General features: G+C 40.7%; 1 protein-coding gene and 2 pseudogenes across 4 annotated transcripts; 2 read left to right on the forward strand and 1 right to left on the reverse strand.

Annotated features, from left to right (window-relative positions):
• The first annotated feature begins 115 nt into the window (after positions 1–115).
• Positions 116–18,659, forward strand: MGME1 (mitochondrial genome maintenance exonuclease 1). Of its 4 annotated transcripts, none has more exons than XM_019462456.2 (5): positions 116–308; positions 956–1,538; positions 5,810–6,026; positions 16,816–16,948; positions 17,339–18,659. In XM_019462456.2, the coding sequence occupies exons 2-5, from the start codon at positions 1,025–1,027 to the stop codon at positions 17,498–17,500; spliced, it is 1,026 nt and encodes a 341-aa protein (XP_019318001.1). In that variant the 5' UTR covers positions 116–308; positions 956–1,024; the 3' UTR covers positions 17,501–18,659. The 4 variants fall into 4 exon arrangements, with proteins under 4 accessions (XP_019318001.1, XP_019318000.1, XP_019318002.1 ...); XM_019462455.2 differs by having other exon boundaries at positions 959–1,538; XM_019462457.2 differs by lacking the exon at positions 116–308 and adding an exon at positions 359–616.
• LOC128773589 (U2 spliceosomal RNA) lies at positions 3,693–3,790 on the reverse strand (annotated as a pseudogene).
• On the forward strand, positions 6,379–16,903 carry LOC128773519 (DPY30 domain-containing protein 1-like; annotated as a pseudogene).
• Positions 18,660–23,982: the final 5,323 nt, after the last annotated feature.

Genomic DNA, 23,982 nt, shown 5'->3' on the forward strand with positions numbered 1-23,982 from the left:
TTTATTACTCAGCCAGAGTCCAAGATGGCGACCATCCGTGACGTAACAAGATATCGTGAGAGCGTCAGGGCGAGATTTGGAGGAGCGCGCGCTAACGCCTGAGAGGAGGGATTCCCCACGGATCGCGGGAGTGTCTATGGCAGTGAAGGAGGGGTTAGCTGCGGGAGTAGGAGCTTCGCAGTGCATGCCGGGACCACCGCCCCTTGGGCGGAGCCAAACTCGAGATCGAAGCGCGGGATCGTGGAAAGTACGGGTCCCGAGTGGTTGTCGGCGCTTTGGGAGTTCAGCGAAGTGTGGTGGCTTCAGAGGTACATACCGGTGCCGTGAGCTGGGCTTCTATTTAAGCCTTCTCTTCCTTAAATTCGATTTCCACACGAGGGGCCGCAGCCGTCCAGTCCCCACCCCGTGGTTCCACACGTAGGGCGGAGGCGGAGGCCGCCTTCAGGGGATCACGTTGGTGGGCCCCGCTGACCACCGCTTACCCCCTCGGACCTGGTGGGACCCTTCAGAAGCTCAGTTTCCACGTCTGTAAAACGGTGTCGCAGTAGTACCCACCTTAAAGCGTGTAAGGGCTTAAATGAGAAGTCTCCGCCCGGAATACCTAGCAGAGAGCCTGGTACGTAGGGATCGGTGGTTAACCGTGACCATGGTGGCCGCTGTAGGACGGGCTGGAGCGTTGCTTTTGTGTGTCTCACACACGCCTCCCTTTCTAGGCGTCCCGTTTCTTATGATTGAATATCGGGGACGTCTTGCCCCAAGCTGTAGCATTTCACATTTAACAAGTACTGTCCTTCCTGGCAAAGAGAGTCTTTCTTTGGAAATAGCTTTGTCCAAACACGTCGAAAAAGCTTAATGGAAGGAATACAATTTGATATGCCTTATGCTAATGCGGCTTTTCATTTTGGCGGTTTAAATATTTAATACGTTTGGTATCTAATGCCACTTTTCTTTTTAGTAGGAGTGCAAAAATAAAAGACCCTTAACATTGCAAGTAGAGTAGAGGGAAGTGAAAAAGCATCTAAAGATGAAGGCGTTTCAGACCATCTGCCGGCAGCTCAGAAGTTCAAAGGGGTTTTCTGTAGAACCAACGACCCGTGTGGATTTCTCCACTTCCTCTTATTCCTGTAGCCGGAAGAAAAAAGTGAACCCTTATGAAGAAGTGGACCAAGGAAGGTATTCTGATTTGGTACAGTCTGTCTTGTCATCCAGAGGCCTTGCTCAGACTCCAGAATCATTGTTCGAGGAGGATAATTTACTGTATGGACCTGTGAGTAAGTGTAAGCCCCCAAAGCAAGATGAGGCGGCAAAAGTTCCAGGAAACTGGTGTCCTCTCTTCAATCCAGAGAAAAGCATGAAACCAAATGCAACAAGTACTCCTACAATTCCTTTGAGAATCCCTTTGCAAAGAAACACGATTCCAAGTGTGACCAAGGTCCTTCAACAGACCATGACATCAGAACAGATTTTCTACTTGGAGAGGTGGAAACAGCGGATGATTCTGGAGTTGGGAGAAGATGGCTTTGCAGAATATTCTTCAAGTAATTTTCTCAATCCTGATTCTGTATGGTTACTATGTTTTCTAGAAAATAGAGCACTGGTATCAAAAGAATGAGGGTATTTTTTGACCTGAACTAGTGAGACGCTACTTTAAAATAATAATTAGCATTAAATAGCACTCTATATTAACTCGATCATGACAGCCCTGTGAAGCATAGATACTAGTATTCCCATTTCACAGATGAAACTGAAGCACAGGGATCAAGTATTTGACCAAATTATGTAGAAAATTATTTTGTTTTATAAGCTACAAACTTGAGTATTGGAGTTGCCTGTTTTCTCTGATTAAGGAGTCACCTGATAACAATTCTACTTTGCTAGGCATGCTATTCAGAATCTAGGAAATACCCCCTTGCTCTACTTTTCCTCTTTGACATGTAAGTTTAAAGACTGGCAATAAGCTGGAACACATAATTTGTTGTTTAGATCTTGGCAAATTGAGATAATAGATGCTCTTGATTGGTAATTGAAAATAAGTAAACTTTAGCATTCAACTCCTAACTTATTAACTTCTTAGACAAGTGAGGAGAATAGTTTCCTTAAAAACAGGTTCCATTCAAAAGCAAGGTGAGACGAAAGACCATTGGCACAGGTGAACTCTCTGGTCCCCATCAAGATTATATAGTTGTTTTTTTTGTTAGAGCTATGTTTTACATCGATCTTTCCTTAGCCCATGCTTCCCAGAGCAGTTATGTGTACCCCTAGTAGGTGGTACAGAGCACTTCCATTTTTAATTTTAGGAGTAATGCACTTGTTTTTAGGCACCTTAGAAAAAACTGTGTGTGGGTATCACATTAAACATGTGGTCACATCTGTTAAGTATTTATATAGGTTGTACCTGCATATGGCAAAAATGGTCAAGGTCCTAATCTCTTAGAACATTCCTCAGCTGTGTGGGGCCAAGAATCTATGCAAGAGCCACCTGCCTTTAGATAATAAGTAACAACATCTAAACTATTCTCTGTTTTCTAAACAAGCAACATAAAAACATCTTTTAATGACATCTTAAGTTTTTTATTTGTACCACAAGAATTTAGAATTGATGTTGTTTCCACATGGGAAGTTGTTTTTCATTTTCCTTAAATCTGGAATGTCACAGCTGTGGGAATCCTGGAATTACTGAATCAGAAAAGTAAACGCAGAAACCTGCTAGGACTTGTGGGAACCTAGAACTTGTAGCCCTTGGCAGAGTAAAAAAAATGCTCTGGGACCTCCTTGATAAAGGAAAGGAATTTCTGTTGGGAATGTGAACGAGCTCCACCATCCCAAAGCAGAGAGAAAACTATGGTGGTTTTACATATAATCAACTTTGTTGATCTAGATTATTACTCGGATGTGTTTCTCAGTTAACTCAGGATCAGTTTTAAGAAACAGAATCAGGGCATTTGGGTGGCTCAGTTGGTTAAGCATCCGACTTCAGCTCAGGTCATGATCTTGCGGTTTGTGGGTTCGGGCCCTGTGCTGACAGCTCAGAGCTGGAGCCTGCTTCAGGTTCTATGTCTCCCTCTCTCTCTCTCTGCCCCTCCCCCGCTCGCACTCTGTCTCTCAAAAAAATAACAACAAAAAAAAAGAACCGGGGAGGGATTGCTTTTTTTTTTTTTTCTCAAGGGGGCAATCACATGAAGATTAGTGTCCTGCTCCTCTCAACCAATAAAAAAGAAAGGAAGAAAAGAAAGAAAAAGAGCATATCCTAACCCGCTAAATTGATTAATGCATCAGGCGAGGCAGTTTTTAAGTAGTGTATTGATAAATTCCTTTCCGCCTGGTCTTCCCAAAGGCTAGAGCATAGAGAAGTGCCCAGAGCTGGCATTCTGTCAAACATTTGGTCAGTTTCTCAAGCATCAGTTTACCTTTTGAAGATTGCCAAGGATAACAAAGTTTGACTTTGATTTATATGTGTTGATCATAGTGGAAAAGATGGGTTTCTTCATTTTTTTTGCTACAGTGAGTTTTTAATCCTGCCGGTTCTATCAGTCAGAATCTTGGAGACTCATGGATTTTTTTTCTTTCATTCCTTTAATTTACTGAATGAATACTCTGGATGCTTTCTGCAGTAAATGTATGCCTTTTAAATTTTACTTCGACAAATTCAATCATATTTAATGTTCTGAGCCTTACAATCTTTTTTCTTTTAAAAAAATTTTTAATTTTATTTAAATCCAAGTTAACATATAGTGTATAATAATGATTTCAGATACTACACTTGATCTTAGCCAAAAGGCCGAGAAGCGATTATAATAATGATTTCAGGAGTAGAATTTAGTGATTCATCACTTAGGTATAACACCAAGTGCTCATCTCAACAAGTGCCCTGCTCAATGCCCATCACCCATTTAGCCCAACACCCCTCCAGCAACCCTCAGTCTGTTCTCTATTTAAGAGTCTCAGGGCACCTGGGTGGCTCAGTTGGTTAAGTGTCCAACTCCTGATTTCAGCTCAGATCATATCTCATGGTTGGTGAGATCGAGCACCAACTTGGGCTCTGAGCTGCGGGTGCAGAGCCTGCTTGGGATTCTCTTTCTGCCCCTGCTCTGCTCGTGCTCATTTGCTCTCTCTCCTTCTCAAAATAAATTTAAAAAAAAAAAAAAAAAGTCTGTTATGGTTTGCCTTTCTCTTTTCTCTTATTTTTCTTTCCTTTCCCCTATGTTCATCTGTTCTGTTTCTTAAGTTCCATGTATGAGTGAAATTACATATTAATTTTCTCTGACTGGCTGACTTCTGAGCCTTACAATCTATGGGATCCTGTAATCTAGCTTCCGATGTTCGTTGCCTCTTCTACGTGAAGAACCCAGCCAGGGGTTAAGTCTGCAGTGGAGAATGAGTTTATTTGCTTGGCAGTTGATAAAGTAGGATTTTTTTCTTCCTGTTTTTAACATGTTTGTGTTTTTCATTAAGCTAATGTATAGATGAATACTGTACTCTTACCTAGGTTTTAATTCCATCTGTCTTAAATTTCTTGTAGGCCTTTCATATGCTAGTAAGTCCAATTGAGCCAAGTACATTTGGAGTGTAATAACTCAGTTTCTCAGTTGAATTTCATTTAACTCTCCAACTAATTCCCCAGAAGTGATTCCATTTTTTTTGTCAGTGGTAAAACTGACCTTTCAAAATCCTGGTAAAACAATAGTTGACAAATGTAATATGGTTTTGCTATTACCTTAGTGGATGAGATTGTTTTCCTCATTTTCTATGGGTGTCTCCAAGCATGTATATTTCTTACTCTGCTCCTGTGCGTATCTAAATGATGGTCCCTGATTTTGCCTTCTTCACTGTGCTGTATAACAGACTGGAATTGAACATGGACTCAGGTGCCAAGCTGCTAGTCCACCTTTTTGCTTTGGGGCAAATTAACAGCACTGTGTAGGCTTCATTCATTAACTGGGAGTAATGATTCTTATCTTGCTGGGCTGTTGTGTTTGAAAGTTAAATAATATTTTGAAAGTGCCAAGGCCACTGCTTAGCACAATGCCTCTTCTTTGTCTCCTTCCCTTATCAAGAGTCAAGTGAATACATAGAACTTCTTGGGTTTGTTAAATATGTTTGGTTTTCTTTTCTTGAAAGTGTATGAGGATATGCAGATTTCAAGTCATTATGTTGTGTGCCTGAAGTGAATATAACGTATGGCAACTATAGGTCAAATTTTTTTAAGCATATGAGGAAAAAAATTCAGGAAAAAATTAGGCTCTTCTTGCCCTAAAAAAAAAATGCAGAAGAGTGTTACATATTTCTTCTCCTCACCCCCAAGTTCCAAAACATCCAATTTGTTGTTTTTAATTTGTATATGCCTTGATTTTCATTCCTTGCCATTTATTAAGCCTTAGTAAAAGGATTCCCCCACCTGTATTCATCAAGTGTTGATTGTAAAAAGAATTGTGAACAGAAGCAAAGTTCCTTAAATTTCCAATAATTACTTATCACAACCAGTTAAGTTACACTAATGGATACTTAAATTCACAGTACCCTAAACTAGGTGTGGTCCTATTGCCCCCAGATCTTCAATTGTAGCTTTGGCCTAATCCTAGAAATTCTTTATTTTAATGAATTTTATTGTTCAAGCTATTTCAGTCCCTTTGGTTTTCAAAGCGCGATTCTCAGGTTTCACAAGAGGCTGAAATGTGTATTTTAGGGATTGTCACTTTCAAGGTACTTTATGTAATTTCTAATTTTACTGTTCACAAGTTTTAAGGCATTTGTCTTTTAGTACTAGCTTTGTTCTTATTTGTTTTTCTTTTTCCCCTGATTTTCTTTTCAGACATATTTTTACAAGGGAAACGGTTCCATAAAGCCTTGGAAAGCATACTTTCACCCCAAGGAGACTTGAAAGAGAGAGATGAGAATCTTGAATCTGGATATGTCGAAAGTGTCCAGCATATTCTGAAAGATGTCAGTGGAGTGCGAGCTCTTGAAAGTGCTGTTCAACATGAGACCTTAAAGTATGTAGGTCTGCTGGACTGTGTGGCTGAGTATCAGTAAGTATTAGATTTTTTTTTTTTCCATCGAAGTGTGGAGATAAATTAACACAGGGTGGAACTGATGATGCCTATCAAATACTGTTTCTTCCTCTGAATTCCTGCTCCAAGGTGTAGTCTTGTGAAGTCAAAACCTATATGATACGTAAAAGAACTGGGGGCAGGGGCGCCTGGGTGGCTAAGTCAGTTGAATATCCAACTCTTGATTTCAGCTCAGGTCGTGATTTCAGGGTCATGAGATCAAGTCCTGTGTTAGGCTCCATGCTTTGCACAGAGCCTGCTTGAGATTCTCTCCCTCTGTCTCTCTCTCTAATAAAATTAAAAATTAAAAAAAAAAAAAAAAGAATTGGGTATGGGGCAGGAAGTAAGGACAGATATAGGAGGAAGAGCCTCCTAATTCTTGTAAATCTGTGTTCCAAAATCAAAGTATTTGCTGGAGAAAAGGTATAAGTTTTCAATATCCAGCATGTTCCGCCTCCCCTAAGCCCAAGCAAACTACCAGCTGCAACATCCAATTTGATTCCTGCATTCTGTTTCCCCATTCCCCTAAAAATAGCACCTTTATCTATTGGCCCTGAAAATTAACTCTTTTCCTGGCTTCCAGGCAGTGTTTGACATAGATAGGAACTCAGCTTCCTAAAGCTTCCTGTGGTTTTTAAATTGCTGCTGTGTTACTGTTTTTCCCACTTATTCCATATTCCAACGGGAGATATAACCTGCAGATATCCCTATTCCAAAAAAAGGATGCAATACACAAGGATAGGGAAAAACCTGTGAGTGTAACTCTTGGAATTCTAGTTAAAATTTGAATTAAAAAATTGACAGAGCATTTATTAAGTCTGGAAACTGTTTAGGCAACCAAACAGTTTTGTGCCATAGCTGCTTTGTATCTGTGAGGAGGCCTATGTGCCTAGAAATTTAATAAGCTATTTTTAGCTGCCCTTTAGATTAACCAAGGCCGCCGTTCGATCAGTTCTACCCAAGGCCTACAAGAAGTTCATGACGCCAAACGCTTAACTGCGCTGCACACAGTGCTGACGTTTGTTTTCTGCTCTTTAAGTGAAAAGCATCAACGTTAAGAATATGAACATTGAACGTTTCTGAAAATTAAGTTTTCAGAAATTTTAAAAACACTTTTTAATAGCTAATATATGCATTTGGTTAATCCAAGCTATTAAAAGTAAATCTCCCATCCCCACTTTTTCTTTTAAAAAAGGTCTTTAATGTGGTAAAGTATATATAACATAACATTTACCATAAAATTTACCATTTTTAAGTGTACAGTTGAGTATTATTACATACATTCATAATGTACAACCATCAATACCACCCATCTCCAGGACGTTTCATCTTATAAAACTGAAATCCTGGGCCCGTTAAAGTAATCATTGTAATCTCCTCTATTTCCAGCCTCTGGCAACCACCATTCTACTTTCAGTCTCTGTGAATTTGATTGACTACTGTTAAGTACCTTATGTAGGTAGAATCAAAGTATTTGTCTTTTTGTGACTGACTTATCTTTATCCTTTGATGCACAATTTTTAAAAGATTTTCCTGTATTTTTTCTTTTGTTGCCTGTGCCTTTGGTGTCACATCCATTAAATCATTGCCAAATCCAGTGTCATTAAACTTGGGCCTTGTGTTTTCTTCTAAGGGTTTTATGTAGTTTTAAGTCTTACCTTTAGTTCATGGATCCATTTTGAGTTAATTTTTGTATATGGGGTTAGGTAGGAGTCCAACTTCATTCTTTTGCATGTGGATAGCCACACTCTTCCGGGCCATTTGTTGAAAAGACTGCCGTTTCCGCATTGAATAAACTTCATACCATCGTCCAAAATCATGTGACTTAGTGTGGTGAGGGTTTATTTCTGGGCTGTCTATTCATTTCTCTTGGTCTATATATCTGTCTTTATACCAGCCCCACACTATTTTAGTTATTATAGCTTTGTAGTAAGTTTTGAAATCAAGTATGGGTCCTCCAGTTTTCTTTTTCAAGGTTGTTTTGGCTGTTCAGAGTCCCTTGAGATTCCATATGGATTTTAGGATGAGTTTTTCTATTTGTGCAAAAATTGTTGTTGAGATTTTTATAGAGGTTATATTAAATTTGTATATCACGTTGGGTAGTATGAACATCTGAACAATATCAAATCTTCTAATCCATGAACATGGTGTATTTACCATTTATGCCTTTAATTTCTTTCAGCAATGATTTGTAGTTTTCATTGTAGAAGCCTTTAGTCTCCTGGGTTAATTCTCAAGTATTTTATACATTTTGATGTTATTATAAATGGAATTGTTTTGTAATTTTCTTTCCAGATTGTTCATTGTTTACGTATAGAAATGCTCCTGACTTTTCTGTGTTGGCTTTGTATCTGCTACTTCACTGAATTTATTTATATAGTCCTACCAGTTTTTGTGTCAATTCTTTATAGAGTTTTTTTGTTTAAGCTTATTTTTATTTATTTTGAGAGAGAGAGAGAGAGAGAGAGAGAAAGAGTGCATGCATGAGCAGGGGAGGGGCAGAGAGAGAGAGAGAGAGTGAGAATCCCAAGCAGGCCTCACCCTCAGTGCGGAACCTGACATGGGGCTCATTCCCACAGCTGCAAGATCACGTCCTGAGCCAAAATCAAGAAGCAGATGCGTAGCCAACTTAGCCACCCAGGCGCTCCTAGAATTTTTAATATAAAAGATCATGTCAACTGCAAACAGAGATAATTTTACTTCCTTTCCAGTTTGGATGCTTTTTTTTTTAAGATTTTTAATGTTGATTTATTTTGAGAGAGACGTGGCACGAGTGGGGGAGGGGCAGAGGCAGAGGGAGACAGAATCCGAAGCAGGCTCTAGGCTCCAGGCTCCAGGCTCCAAGCTGTCAGCACAGAGCCCGACATGGGGCTCGAACCCACAAGCCATGAGATCATGACCTGAGCCGAAGCCGGACGCTCAGCCGACTGAGCCACCCAGGCGCCCCATCAGTTTGGATGCTTTTTATTTCTTTGTCTTGCCTACTTGCTTTGGCTTGAATATCCAGATGCTGTTAAATAGAAATGGTGAATGCAGACAGCCGTGCCTTGTTCCTAATCTTAGAGGAAAACTTTCCAGTCTTTTACCATTGAGTATGATGTTTACTGTGGGTTTTTCATATATGGCCTTTACTATGTTGAGGTAGTTTTTTTCTATCCCTAGCTTGTTGAGTATTTTTTTCATTAAAGGATATTTAATTCTGTCAAATGCTTTTTCTTCATCAATTAAGGTAATTATGTAGTTTTCCTCATTCTGTTAAGGTATATTACGCTGGTTAATTTTCATTGTGTTGAATCATTTTTGCATTCCAGGAATAAAGCCCACTTTGTCATTGTGTATAATCCTTTTAGTATGTTGCTGAATTTGGTTTACTAGTATTTTGTTGAGGATTTTTGCATCAGTGTTCGTAAGGATTATTTTTTTGTAATATTTATTTATTTTTGAGAGAGAGGGTGGGGGAGGGGCAGAGAGTGGGGAGACAAAGGATCCAAAGCTACAACAGAGAGCCTGGTGTGGGGCTTGAACTCACAAACCGAACCACAAGATCATGACCTGAGCCAAAGTCAGATGCTTAACCAACTGAGCCACCCAGGCACCCCTCATAAGGATTATTGTTCTGCAGTCAGTGTCTTTGTCTGGCTTTGGTATCACAGTAATGCTGGATTCATAAAGTGAGTCAAGAAGAGCTCCCTACTTTTCAATTTTTGGGGAAAAGTGTTGGTATTGGTATTAGTTATGTAAATGTTTGGTGGAATTCACCCATAAAGTCATCAGGTCTAGAGCTTTTATTTGCTAGTAGATTTTTGATTACTGATGAAATCTCCTTACTAATTATAGAGCTATTCAGATACTCTGTTTCTTCATGACTTAGTCCTAGTAGGTTTTATGTTTCTAGGAATTTATTTCATCTAGTTCATCCAACTTGTTTGCATATGATTTTTCATAGTACTCTTCTTTTTATTTCTGAAGTAGTAGTAATGTCCCCAATTTCATTTCTGATTTATGGAATTTGAGTCTTTTTTTCTAATCCATCTAGCTAAAAGTTTGTCAATTTTGTTCATCTTTTCAAAAAACCAATGTTTAGTTTCAGTGATTTTTTTTTTCTATTGTTTTTCCATTCTGTATTTCAATTATCTTAAATCTCTTATTTCCTTCTATAAGCTTTGGGTGTACATTTTCGTTTTTTGGTTCCTTAAGTTGTAAGGTTAAGATATTGATTTAATTCTCCTATTTTTTAATGTAGTTATTGCTATATACTTCTTCTGTAATACTGTTACAGTATTAAAAGAATGGTGTTCTTTAAGTTTTGATATGCTGTATTTTCATTTTTATTCATCTCTAAGTATCTTCTAATTTCCCCTGTGATTTTTTTCTTTGGCTAATTGTGTTAATTTCCACAAATTTGTGACTTTTTTTCAAGTTTTACTTCTGTTATTGATTTCTTTTAAAATTTTTTTTTTTTTTTAACGTTTATTTATTTTTGAGACAGAGAGAGACAGAGCATGAATGGGGGAGGGTCAGAGAGAGGGAGACACAGAATCTGAAACAGGCTCCGGGCTCTGAGCTGTCAGCACAGGGACCCGATGCGGGGCTCGAACTCACGGACCGCGAGATCGTGACCTGAGCCGAAGTTGGCGCTCAACCGACTGAGCCACCCAGGCGCCCCCTGTTATTGATTTCTAACTTCATCTTGTGATTAGAGAAGATACTTTGTATGGCATCTTTTTAAATATATTGAGACTTATTCTTTATGGCCTAACATATGGTTTGTCCTGGAAAATTCCTGTGTGTGCTTGAAAAGATACATATTCAGTTGTTGGGGAGCAAGTGCTATATGTCTGTTAATCTAGTTGGTTTATTGTGTTGTTTTAAGTCCTTTATTTCCTTACTTACCTTCTGTCTGGTTCTACCCATTATTGAAAATAGATATTGAAGTCTCCAACTATTATTATAGAACTGTTTTTGGGGCACCTGGCTAGGTCAGTCGGAAGAGCATGCGACTCTTGATCTCAGAGTCAGAGTTCACGCCCCATGTTGGGTACAGAGATTTTTTAAATAAATAAAACTTAAGAAAGAAAGAAAGAAATGTATTTCTCCCTTCAACTTTTTTCAGTTTTTCCTTCATATATTTTGTTAGTCTGTTACTAGATGCATAAATGTTTATAATTGTTATATCTTGATGTATTGAACCTTTTATTAAAGACTGTTTTGTCTGGTTTTAGAGCCACCTTTGCTCTTTTTCAGTTATTATGTGCATGGAATATCTTTTTCTGTCTTTTCACAATCAGCCTATTTGTATCTTTGGTTATACTGTGAATCTCTTGTAGACAACATATAGTAGAATCATATGTTTTATCCATTCTGCCAAATGTAAATGGGGCGCCTGGGTGGCTCAGGCAGTTAAGCATCTGACTCTTGATTTTCGGCTCAGGTCATCATCTCACAGTTCATGAGATGGAGCCCTGCGTCTAGCTATGTGCTGATAGCATGGAGCCTACTTGGGATTCTCTCCAAAAATAAATAGATAAACATTAAAAAAAAAAAAAAATAGTTACAAGGAGGAACTTCTTTCATTTTGTTATTTATTTTTTACATGCATTATAGCTTTTTGGTCTCATTTCCTGTATGTTACAGTCTTCTTTTGTGTTTTATTTCCTTTTTTGTAATGAAACATTTCAAATCCTTTCTCATTTCCTTTTGTGTATATTCTATAGCTATCTTCCTTTTGATTACCATGGGGATTACATTTAACATCCCAGTTATAGTGCTTTGATTTGAATTTATACCAATTTAACTTCAATGGCATACACAGACTATACTCCTTTGACAGCTCTGTCCCTAACCCTTTCAGTTGTTGATAGCACAAAATTGTCTTTATATATGTGCGGTTGGCGGGTTAAGGTTAGGAGTTAGAGAGGGAGTCAACATACCATCAAAAGTACCTTGGAACATGTCTAACTCGGGGTCTAGTAGAAGTGGCAAGAATTTGCCTAGTGGATCCAATACAATATGTAGTATTGGGATTTACAGGTGTAAGGAAAATGTAACCATGGAGCAGCTGAGACAAAAGAAAATGGCTGACTTGGAGCATGAATGAGAACTAGCTCCAATGGAGCCTGAAGTGGGGGAGAGACTTAAGTAAAAGGAGCTCATGTTTCAGCAGCAATAGCTGATAGTTCAGCTGGAGTTGGAAATGGAAGAAAATGAACAGGAGAACTGTAGAGAGCTCAAGAACAATTAGAGAAGGAGATGAGAATGTGTATAGGAAATAAGAGTGAAGATGTTTCACATTCAGAGGATAGATACAGCAGCCAACCCGGAAAACACAAGTTGAAATTAATGATCTGTATGGGGCACCTCACTTGAGCAGAGTGGAAGAACATGATGAGCCAATGCTATCTGATGTTTCATTAAACGTTGATCAAGATTTGTATGATCAACCAACCTGAGAAGAATAAATTTGTCTGCTTGCTTCAAGTTTTTTGTTTTAAACTGTAGAAAACAAAGTGGAGTTACAAACCATTGTTACAATAATACTTGCTTTTGTAATTGCCCGTGTATTTACCTTTATTGAAGTTTTTGAGCATCTTTAAGACCAAAAAGGTCTTTGGCTAGATCTGCTATTACATCTTTTTCAGGGGCAATTTATGTTGATTTCTTTTTTTCCTCTTTGAATGGGCCATACTTTCCTGTTTCTTTGTATGCTTTGTGACATTTTTTATTGAAAACTGGACATTTGAATCTAGTATGTAATTCTGGAAATCAGGTTCTCCCTCTACCCCTGGGTTTGCCAGATTTTGTTCATTGTTTTTATTGGGGGTGGTGGTGTTGTAGGTTCTTTCCTAAGGATCAGTCTGAGGTATAAACTTAAGGTCTTCTCAGGTCTTTTCTGAGCCTGTGCCTCTCCCTGGACATGCACAGTTACTGTCACTTTTTTATTTTCCGCATATATGCAGTTGCTTTTGGATGTTGTAGTCTTTAGCATCTAATTCCCAAAAAGGAAAAAAGAAAAATGAAGGGGTGGAAAAAATGTGCGTTGGCCCTTTAAATCCCCAGGCAGTCAGGCAGGTGGAAGGAGAGGGGCTTGCAGCAGTGGGTGGAGTTGCAATAACAATAGCTACCCTCCTCTTGTCTACACCTCTGTGAACAGAAACTGAAGTCGGTGTTGATAACACGGAGAAGGGGTCCTTTGTGTCCCCTCCCATTCCCACGAGCCGAGCCGTGTGCACCTTGCTCCAGGATCATGTGCACAGCTGCCTGCCTCATGAGGAGGAGGGGGATGGGTAGCTGCTAAGAGCTGAAATTGACCAAAATTAACCACAGTTTACCATCCAAGCCTTCAGTAGCCTCTGGATTTCCAATAATTGGATCAGACAGATTCTGCCACTGCAATTGTTGTCAAGGTGGGCCTACAGATTTCTGGTGCGTCTTACTCTTCCATCCTCCTAGAATCCTCTGCCCCCATCCTGGTTTTAACCTTTGGTTAAAAGTTCTTGTGATCCTGAGATATTTTTATGACTGCATGCACTATCATTGGTCCCTACCCCCACTTACTAACAGTGCCAAACCCTGCTTTTTTCATTCTGAAAACATTCTAGAGATCCTTATTAGAGTTTATATGATCTGCAACATCCTTTTCTCTTTTAATAATTTTCCACCACTCAGAATTAGCAGTTATTAACACTTCATCACATCTGCTTCCAATTTTTTTTAAATATAACATAAATTAAGCTCGCATCACCTGTAACCACCTCTTATCTCCTCTCATAGACCCCTGGCCAAGGACAATCACTGTGATAAGTTTGCTACTGTGTCCTTCTAGGCTACTTCCTATATTATTTAACACACCCACAACACTGTATAATGCATGCACAGGTACACTGCCAGTCTACTCTGCATACACACACCACTGTGTATTGTTACATACATGTCTGTAATAGTCACAATACAGAGAAGTTTCTAGATATGTCTTATCACAAAGCTGGTAAGATACGAGGGTCGAGAGCCAGGCTGGCTGGGTTTCATTTCTGGCTTTTCATCTTAATGTTAGGCTAGTTACTTAGGCTCTCTGTACTTCAATTTGTTCATCTGTAAAATAAGACAGGCACTGGGTGGCTCAGTTGGTTTAGCGTCCAACTCTTGATCTCAGTTCAGGTCTTGATCTCAGGGTTGTGTGTTCAAGACCGGTGTTGGGCTCCACACCCAGCATGGAGCCTACTTAAGAAAAAAATAAAATAAGACAAAAGATAGGATCTACCTCATAGAGTTGTTATAGAGACTAAATGAGACATTATCTGTATAGTACTTAAAATGAATACTATCTACTCAGTAACTGTTAGCATGATTATTTTGATCTTGTTCTCTGTTTTTAACTTATTTGGTATTCCTTAGTAAAAAGGATTAGTAAAATTAGTAAGAATTAGTAAAAATGAACCACATCCATTTCCCTGTTGGGGAAATTCAGGTAATTTCTAGTTTTTCACAATCACGAACTGCAGCAGTGAGCGTGTCTCCTTGTATACTGTTGTGAGAGTTTCTCTAGGCAGGCACACAGGTTCATTTGCTGGTTTGTTCTGGTGGATGATATATACAGTTAGTCTGAAGTAGGCCTGGATATGAATACTTAAATTTTCCAGGCATTTGTCACTTTTATGACATTTTCCCAGGGTATCAAACCATTCTCTCCAGCAGGTACCTAAAAAGGAAATTGCTATGTTAAAGGGTATGTGCATTGTAAGTTTTCCCAGATGAAGGTGTGCTTATTTCTGCACAGTTTTAATGACACAGTGTTAGATATAATTTATTAACATTGTATCTCATAATTTCAGTATGTATTTCACTTAGGTTAGACTGAACATCTTTTCATTTGTTATGAACTGTCTTTGTTCAGTTTTAACTTTTAGTTATACTACTAAAAATCTTTTCCACATTATTAAGTTCTGCAAGTTATAGTATGAAGTATGTTTTGCAAGAGACAGTGGTCCATATCAGAAATCTTTATTTTAGGGTATTTTGATTTGCTCCAGGTTGAGAACTGAGGTTCTGGGGTTACTGGGGCCCTCTCTTCATTTGCATAGATTATAATTGTTTTGTAATATTACAAAGTTTGACAGAAATAGTAAAACTACCTCTAGACCTGCACATCTAAGAGAATACCCACTAGCTACATACGGCCTTTAAATACTTAGTGTGGCCAATCTCAGCTGAGGTATGCTGTAAATGAGCAAAGCAGGTTTCAGTGACTTAGTACAAAAAAGAAGGTATGGTATCCCATTAATAATTTTTTTTGTATTACATAATGAAATGATCAAATTTGGAGTATGTTGGGTTAAATAAAACATTAAAATTTCACCTGTTTCCTTTTTTCTTTTTTGATGTAACTACTAGAAAATTTGAAATAACACGTAGCTTGCATTTTATTTCATTTAGACAGTGCTACTCTAGGCTGACTTATAAATACATTGCATAGGTTGTAACTCTAGAGCTATGGTCACAGGTACGTAACATGCATACTTTGTACAAAATCTCCGTTTGGACCGCTGGTTTTGAAATTGAAGTTATGAAGGGCCCCTGGGTGGCTCAGACGGTTAAGTAGCTGACTCTTGGTTTTGGCTCAGGTTATGATCTCACAGTTTGTGAGTTCGAGCCCCACATTGGGCTCTGTGCTGATAGTGTAGAGCCTGCTTGGGATTCTATCTCTATCCCCCCCACCCCCCACTCGTGCACACTCTCTTTCTCAGAATAAGTAAAATTTTTTAAAAATTGAAATCATGAAAGATTGAACAAGTAGTCACCAGTTGTCAGTCTACTGTCCCTGTGATCCTTCTGATCTCTGCGTTTGGCAAGTATAAAATCTCACCAGGAGAGGGGTAATGGGGAGAATGCACTGGTTATTTGACTTTCTTTAGAAACTGGCAGGAATTTTTTTCCCCCCAATATCCCTACTAGGAAGGCCCCCTGCCCTGTGTGTAAACTTTCAGGGCAGGGACCAGGTCTTCTTATCTGTATCTCTGCTTATAGTTGGTGCCTATTAAATGCTAACAGATTTTAGCCTCAGCTTTGGTTTCTGAGCAAGAGGATTTCTGAAGCACTATGCTTCATCCTTTATGATGGGGACTTTGCTACTGATCTGTTGTGCTTCATCCACTGAGATAGTGATAGAGACATAGTTTCAATTCCCCTGTCAACTGTTAAAGAAAAGGAAGCCATGAGGGTCCAAAGGAATTTCGAGAAAGTTGAGAAACTAGAACTGTGGAAAAGTCCCCTAGCACTTCCACATGGGCCTGCCCCTGTCGTTGTCAGCCGGGTATTTCAGGAAGCACTTCCCATCACACCCCTGGCAGGCCCGTCACTGAGCTGAGTATGGGGCTCATCGGAAAGAGAACATCACACTTCTCTAATCCTCAGAAGTAGAGATCAGGGCCGCTTTTTGAAAAGTGGAGAAAGGGGCGCCTGGGTGGCTCAGTCAGTTAAGCGTCCGACTCTTGATCTTGACTCACTCAGGTCATGATCTCATGGTTCCTGAGTTCAAGCCCCGCGTCAGGCTCTGTGCTGACAGCGCGGAGCCTGCTTGGGAGCCTCTCACTCTCTGCCTCTGCCTCTCTCTCTCTTTCAAAATAAGTAAACATTAAAGAAAAAAAATTTTTTTAAAGAAAAGTGGGGAGAGGTCATTGAGCGATAATAAACTATACCTGAGAAGAGGCTTAACCTATTAGGGTTTCTCAGTTTGGACGGTTACCTACTAAGACTTCCTTTGGTTTCTCTTTAGGGGCAAGCTGTGTGTGATTGATTGGAAGACATCGGAGAAACCAAAACCTTATATCCGAAATACGTTTGACAACCCGCTGCAGGTAGTGGCCTACGTTGGTGCCATAAATAATGATGCCAACTACAGCTTTCAGGTCAGGACACTGCACCTCTGCTTATGTAAAGCCTTGGTCAATGCTTATGTATGGCCATTTAACTCCTTACGATTTTTATTCTGTTTGTGTCCCACTGTTTACTCCATTCCTTGTCCTTTTACCACCTTAAGAAGCACTTCCCTCTGTTCCTGAGCTTTCTGTCATTGCTAATAGTGCTTTAGTGTTTACAGTCCATTCTTGGATATCTTATTTGTCATCTTTGTGTTCTTATGTATCCTGATACAATCTTTCATCAACCCATCTTCAAAACCGTTAGGAGATATTATTGTAGATTGTTTTGTTCTGAGTTTGCCCTGAAGCAAGACGGAAATGAACATCAACTCTGGCCCTACCGTATAAATACTGGAACTGCCCTGTGTTTCTTCCTAGGTTCAGTGTGGCTTAATTGTGGTTGCCTACAAGGATGGATCCCCTGCTCACCCCCATTTCATGGACACTGAGCTCTGTTCCCAGTACTGGGCCAAGTGGCTTCTTCGACTAGAAGAATATACCAAGAAGGAAAAGAACCAGAATATTCAGAAACCAGATTAGAGGACAGGACACTGTTTGGGAACATTCAGTAGTTCCTCACAGTTTGGGAAGATACATTGTTGTTTACTGTAGAGATGTGACAGGATCTAAGAGCTTCATTACACAAGTGGAAGTATTTGTTGAAAGGTAGTACAGCCAAAAAGATTGAAAAGCCAGAAGAGTTTAGATTTTAAAGGTTGGACTTGAGCATATAAAAAAAAAGCACAAGGAAGTAAGGTCTGTCACTTACCTGGAAAAGGGCAAGCAGGACTCACACAGCATTGGTGTCCCTTGGACTCCTCCAGCAAACTTTCTGTTATCCCAAGGAGGATGCCCAGTCTTTGAATTGAGATTGGAGAGGGCGAGGCTTGATGTGCAAGAAGTTCCCTCAGGGTACCCTGGGAGGGAAGGGGCCACACGCCCCCAGGCTATGTGTGGGGTGGGGGGAACTTGCATCAGCCAACTCCTACTGCCAGTGCAGCCTCCTAAAACTGGTTTTATGTATTGAAGTTTTCTTTTTTTCTTTTTTTTTTTTTTTTTTTAATTTATTTTTAAGACAGAGACAGAGCATGAGCAGGGAAGGGGCAGAGAGAGGGAAACACAGAATCTGAAGCAGGTTCCAGGCTCTGAGCCAAAGTCGGACGCTCAACTGACTGAGCCACCCAGGCGCCCCTGAAGTTTTCTATATATTTCATTTGGGGGAAAAAAGCTTCCTTTTAACTTTTTTGGAAAATAAATATGTGAGTCCTTAGCCTCAAATAAGCATTGCTCTCTGGGAAGATGGAGCATCATTGCCAGTCCCCCCTAGCATACACTAAATAACTCCCACAGGTATCCAGACCCCAGTCTGAGATGCGTAACTATAGATATTTTAGTAGCTTTATCCTGGTTTGAGTCAGTGAACCATGTGCACAGAGAAAAAGTATCATTTATGAGATTTTTCAGCTAGGGAGAACAATAATCTAATTTTTCTGTGTTTGATAAGTAATAAAAATTATTAGTTGTCACTGGGATCAGGAAACTTGAATAAATGGCCAGTGTAGCTTTGGGGGAAGGTTCCCTGTTTTATGGGATGGGTTAGCATTTGAGTGACAGCTGTGGTCTTAAAATAATAGGCTACAATCACTTTTTTCTTAGCTGTTAATTGTAAGAAATAAAATACAAGATGTGAGTAAAGTAATGAAGCTTTTGTTTCTGTTTCTTTTTATTTAGATTTGTGTGTTTCTAGAGTAATTTCATAAACCTGGAAATTGTTTAGATTTGGTTTTAGAAGTTCAGAAATCACAATTTTTTTTTAGGTTTAATTATTTATTTTGAGAGAGCACGAAAGGGGTAGAAAGAGGAGAGAGGGAATCCCAAGCAGGCTCCGCACTGTCAGCGCAGAGCCAGGGTCCGAACTCACAAACTGCAAGATCATGACCTGAGCCGAAGTCAAGGGTTGGACGCTTAACTGACTGAGTCACCCAGGCGCACCCAGAATTCACATGTTTGCTACTGGCTCAGTAGCTTTGGTATGTGTTCTCTGTAAGTGCACACAAGAAGGAGGTGCTGTCCACCATGGTCACCTGGCAAGGAAAGTAAGGTTCAGGTAGGAGAGAGGAGGGTTGAGGGAGACCTTTCACTGACTCTATACACCTCTGCATTCTTTCCAAGCAGCAGATATTCATGTAGCCTGTCATTTCCAAAATGAAAAATCAAGTGAGATAATTAAAAGTTGTAACAGATTTTGCCACCCTGTGAGACCAGGGCCCAGCAAGACTTCATTTTAATACAGTTCTCTTGGGTTACTATAAATGCACCTTGGACCTGTCACTTTGCATCAAGAGTCTCCCGAGCTAATGGCACAAAGAGTTCCATGAAAGACTCAGAGTCTGACCAGGCACACGGTTCTATGAGAACAATGAGGGTTGATCCCTGGGCAGGCTTCCCTGAAAAAACCAGGGACACACCAGTTCCTCACTACAATCCTAATATTCCTCAGATGTCACTACTTCAAGAAGTCGCAGTCCTCTTGAGAGGGAAATGTCAATGAAAAGTTGTTTTCCCCACTAACACATAGGAGGAGAAAGCCAAATCTGCGTTTCTTAACTAGATAATTTTTCAAGAATTACCATCTATGGGGGCACCTGGGTGGCTCAGTCGGTTATACAGCCAACTCTTGATCTTGGCTCAGGTCATGATCTCACCGTTTGTGACTTTGAGTCCAGCGTTAGGCTTCGCACTTAACAGAGTGGAGCCTGCTTGGGATTCTCTCCCCCTCTCTCTGCCCCTCCACTACCCGCGCATGCTCTCTCTCTCTCTCAAAATAAATAAACTTAAAAAAAAAAAAAAATTACTATGTATGTTACTGAACTGTGGATACCACTTGTTCCCCTAAGTGATATGGCATATTTAACTCCAGTGAAATGAAACAAGATTTGTGATGAGGGATTCTCTGATTGAGGATGCTTAAAATATTTTTAAAAGGAGGTATAAATTGCTTTTGTGAGGAGGCTTCCTTACAGTACAGGACACAGTATTACAGTCTTTGGCTTTGAGACAATCCATTAGGTTCAAAGCTACCCACATAGCCTTCTCCTCCGTAATTTACATTCTTAGTGCACTCAGCTGCTGACAAAAGGTCCATGCTGGCACTAAAAACCAATTTTCAAATCTTTCTAAAATTATGCCTTCTGCCCTCCCCATCCCCACCCCCAGACCTGGCCTCTTGCTCGGAGCCATTATCCCTGTTTAATCTGAGAGCATTAACCTCTATAAACCTATTATAGTTCTAGGAAAACTTGTCAACATATGACCTGTGGTTTCATATGTGTTGACTCTGGTAAATACAGGAAGAGGGTTAGTTGTAAGTCATTGTGTTTCTAGGTAACCAGTTTGCCTACTGGCTTTAAATGGAGTTGGAGGGAGGTAATTTGTTGGAATCACTGTGTCTTTCCACCTGAGCAATTAAACATTTGATTATAACCTGCCCTCCGCCCCCCTCCCCCCACCCCCCACAAGAAACAGTGAAGCAAGGGAATAGTTTGAACTTTAAAAGAAACATTTCAGGGGCACCTGGGTGGCTCAGTTGGTGGAGCGCCCGACTCTTGGTTTCGGCTCAGGTGGTGATCTCATGGTTCGGGAGATGGAACCCATGAGGGGCTTTGCGCTGACAGCAAGGAGCTTGCTTGGGATTCATTCTCTCTCTCTCTCTTCTCTCTCTCTCTCTCTCTCTCTCTCTCTCTCGCTGCCCCTCCCCCGCTTGCATGCACACACACTCTCAAAATAAACTTAAAGAAAAAAAATTTTTTTAAATAAAAGAAGTTGTTTGGAGCTGGCGCCCTAAAGAGAACCGCTGTCTTAAATCAATCGCTAAGTACAAGTTAGAACTGACTCTCCCTGTCTCCCTCTTCCCTCCCCTCTTTCCAGCCTCCGAGTCCTGCACCTTAAGCAAAAACCATATGCTGCTGCCGCTGGAAGTCTCACCTTCGGACCTCTTAGGTGATTTCTACTCTAGAAGGGAGCTTGAGAAAAGCTCTCTGGGGAGATGTCCCTGATGGAGGAAAAGGTTTGTGTGGTGGCCTGACAACAGCAGTTATCAGGCTTGAGGATTGCATTTGTAAAGATCCAATCATAAAAAATGATATTCTGGATCAGGCTAGGCTTTGAGCTTTTGCCTCTTTGCTCGAGACAGGTAGGTTAGAGAGAAAGAAAATAACAGAGCATTACAGATGAATTTAAAAGCCCTTGTCTTTTTGTTCCCCAAATCCCATTTAACCTTGCCCCTGAGACACCATCGTAAATTTGGTATATACCTTTCCGGTGTGTCCTTTTATAGTTTTACTCCCCTTGTTGGTCTCAATGAATAATATACAGTTTTGCTTCCTCGTTTTGATTTTTGCTTACTTTATCTCAGCATTTGATTTTGAGATGCGTTCTGGTTGACCGCTTCTAGGTCTAGTGCATGGCTTTAACGGCTCTGCAGCATTCCCTCGTGCTTTATTGTCTCTTAACGCACTGTTTAGGCTAACAAACACTGCTGCAGTGGATTCCCTCCTATATGTGTGTGGTGTGTGTTTCCGGGTGCACACGAGGCACGTGCAGTGTAGTGGAAGCAGGGCAAAGGTTGGGGCTCTCCCACTTAATAGCTCTGTAACCTCGATCAAGGTGCTTGACCTTTGTGTGCCTGGATTCCTCCTTGGTAAGTTGTGGGGGGTGCGCGGGGACGGGAGAGTTGTAAGGAGCAAATGATGTAAGCACTTAGGGCAGGGCCTGGCACATAGTGGGGACAAAGTAAACGTTAGCCATCATCGTCATAATCAGATGATCAAATCTCCGTGTGTCGTGGCTGGGTCACATAATGTGCACAGCATGAACATTACCGCCAAATTCCTCCAAAATAGTGCTATCAACTCACTCTTCCGGTGCTTTCTGAAATTCCCTGCTGTCCCACACATTCACTAACCCAAGAGTTTTAGGACTTTTTTGTGCCAACATGATGGGGTGAGAATAGTTACTTTTTATTTTGAACAGCGTTTTGAACAGCGTTATTGTTTGAATAAAATTTGCTTTAAAGCGGGGTTGCCATCTAGTGGTGGGAAAAGCAGACTGCAGTTATGTGGCACAAGCCAAATACCGGTGAACCTACCTGTATCTTGGGGTTAATTTAGGCATTTGCATCACTACCACAGGTCTAGTTGGAATTGAGGCAACTGTGTGAGGGTTCTTCCGTTATCTTTCCCCGCTTTTAAGCAGCTCGTGATTTTTCTCCTCATCTTCTCCGGCACAGCAACATGGAGACCTGTCTGTGCAACCCCGTGCGCGCGGCCTCACAGCCCAATGAATCTGGGTCACTGGCTCAGAAAAGAGGAGTGAGATAAATTAGGAACGAGGCTATTTACAAACTGGCCGGAGACTGTGGCTCCCAGCAGGGCGGGCTTTCCTTGAGCCATCCTAACCTCCCCCCTGGGCAAGTGGTCAAGTAAGCGCCTGCATCAGACTCCTTCCCTCAAACCACCACAGAGGGCTGACCAGGGTCCCAATTATCGCCCTTCCAAATCAGGCACTTGGACCGTCTGCTGTGAAGACTTTTAAAATCATAGCGTACAAAGATTTAAGAGCGTGTGACAATGTTAGTGGTTAATCATCAAAAGCATAGGTAAATTTTTAAAGATCTGTACAAAAATGTTCCATGAAAGATAAAGGTATAAATAAAGCAATGTTACTGAAAGGTTATATAACCTTAGTCAGGCATTTAATCAAGTACTGTTACTAAATTAATGGGATATTAAAAGAAAAAGTCTCAACAAGCAGCATAGGTCAGCTGTGATTAGAAACAGCCACTCGGGCTGATCTAGACTGTCCCTTAGCAGCAGGCTCGTGCCCATTTCCTTAAAAAAAAAATTTTTTTTTTTTTAATGTTTGTTCATTTTTGAGAGACAGAAAGAGAGTGCAAGCAGAGGCGGGGCAGAGAGAGAATCCGAAGCAGGCTCCAGGCTCTGAGCTGTCAGCACAGAGTCCAACGTGGGGCTCAAACTCACAAACGGCGAGATCATGACCTGAGCCGAAGTCGGACACTTAACCAACTGAGCCACCCAGGTGCTCCCGGCTCACGCCCATTTCTAAGCTGTTATTTTGCGAATGCCTTTGCCTCAAATAACTTCCCTTCCTCCCTTTGTTCAGCCAGATCTTAATTTTCTAAGTGTTCGGGTCTAAACCCAATCCTCCCTCAAGTCTTCCCAACTCTGCAAGAAAGAAGATGCTGTGGTGTCGAAAGCAGGGGCCTCAGCATCAGGCAGACACCGAATCCGGCCTGCTGCCTGTTTCTGTACAGTCTGTGAGCTGAGGACTGTTTTCACATTTGAAATGTTTGACGGGTGTCTGGGTGGCTCAGTCAATTAAGTGTCTGACTTCGGCTTGGGTCACGATCTCACAGGTTTTGAGTTCGATCCCCATTGGGCTCTGTCCTGACAGCTCAGAGCCTGGAGCCTGCTTCGAATTCTGTGTCTCCCTCTCCCTCTGCCTCTCCTCCACTTGTGGTCGGTCTCTCTCAAAAACAAATAAAATGTAAAAAAAAAAAAAAAAAATTGTTGAAATGTTTGAAAAAAGTCACAAGCAGACTAGTGACACAAGAAAATTATAAAAATTCTAAATTCATTGTCTAAAAATAAAGTGTTATTGGAACACAGCGACACCCACTTGTTTTTATATTGTTTGTGGCTGCAGAGTTAAGTATTTGCAACAAAGGCTGTAGGACCTGCAAAGTGTGAGGTATTTGTTATCTGGGCTTTTACAGAAAATGTTAGCCATCCCCTGGTCTGGATGAGAGAGAGCTGATGGTGGCTTGGGCAAGAGAGGTGGCAGGAAATGCCGGGCAAGAGCCAGATCCGAGATATACTTTGGGACCCTTGCCTGGCCATTTGGATGAGCAGGGTGAGGACAAAGTATAAATGAAGGGTAGCTCCTGGGTTCGGGGCTTGAGCAGGTGGGTGTCATTTGCTAGAATGGGAAAGACGAGAGAGAGA

Source organism: Panthera pardus, unplaced genomic scaffold (genome assembly GCF_024362965.1).
Source record: "Panthera pardus isolate Hobbes unplaced genomic scaffold, ASM2436296v1 HiC_scaffold_25, whole genome shotgun sequence".
In the NCBI taxonomy this organism is placed as follows: domain Eukaryota; kingdom Metazoa; phylum Chordata; class Mammalia; order Carnivora; family Felidae; genus Panthera; species Panthera pardus.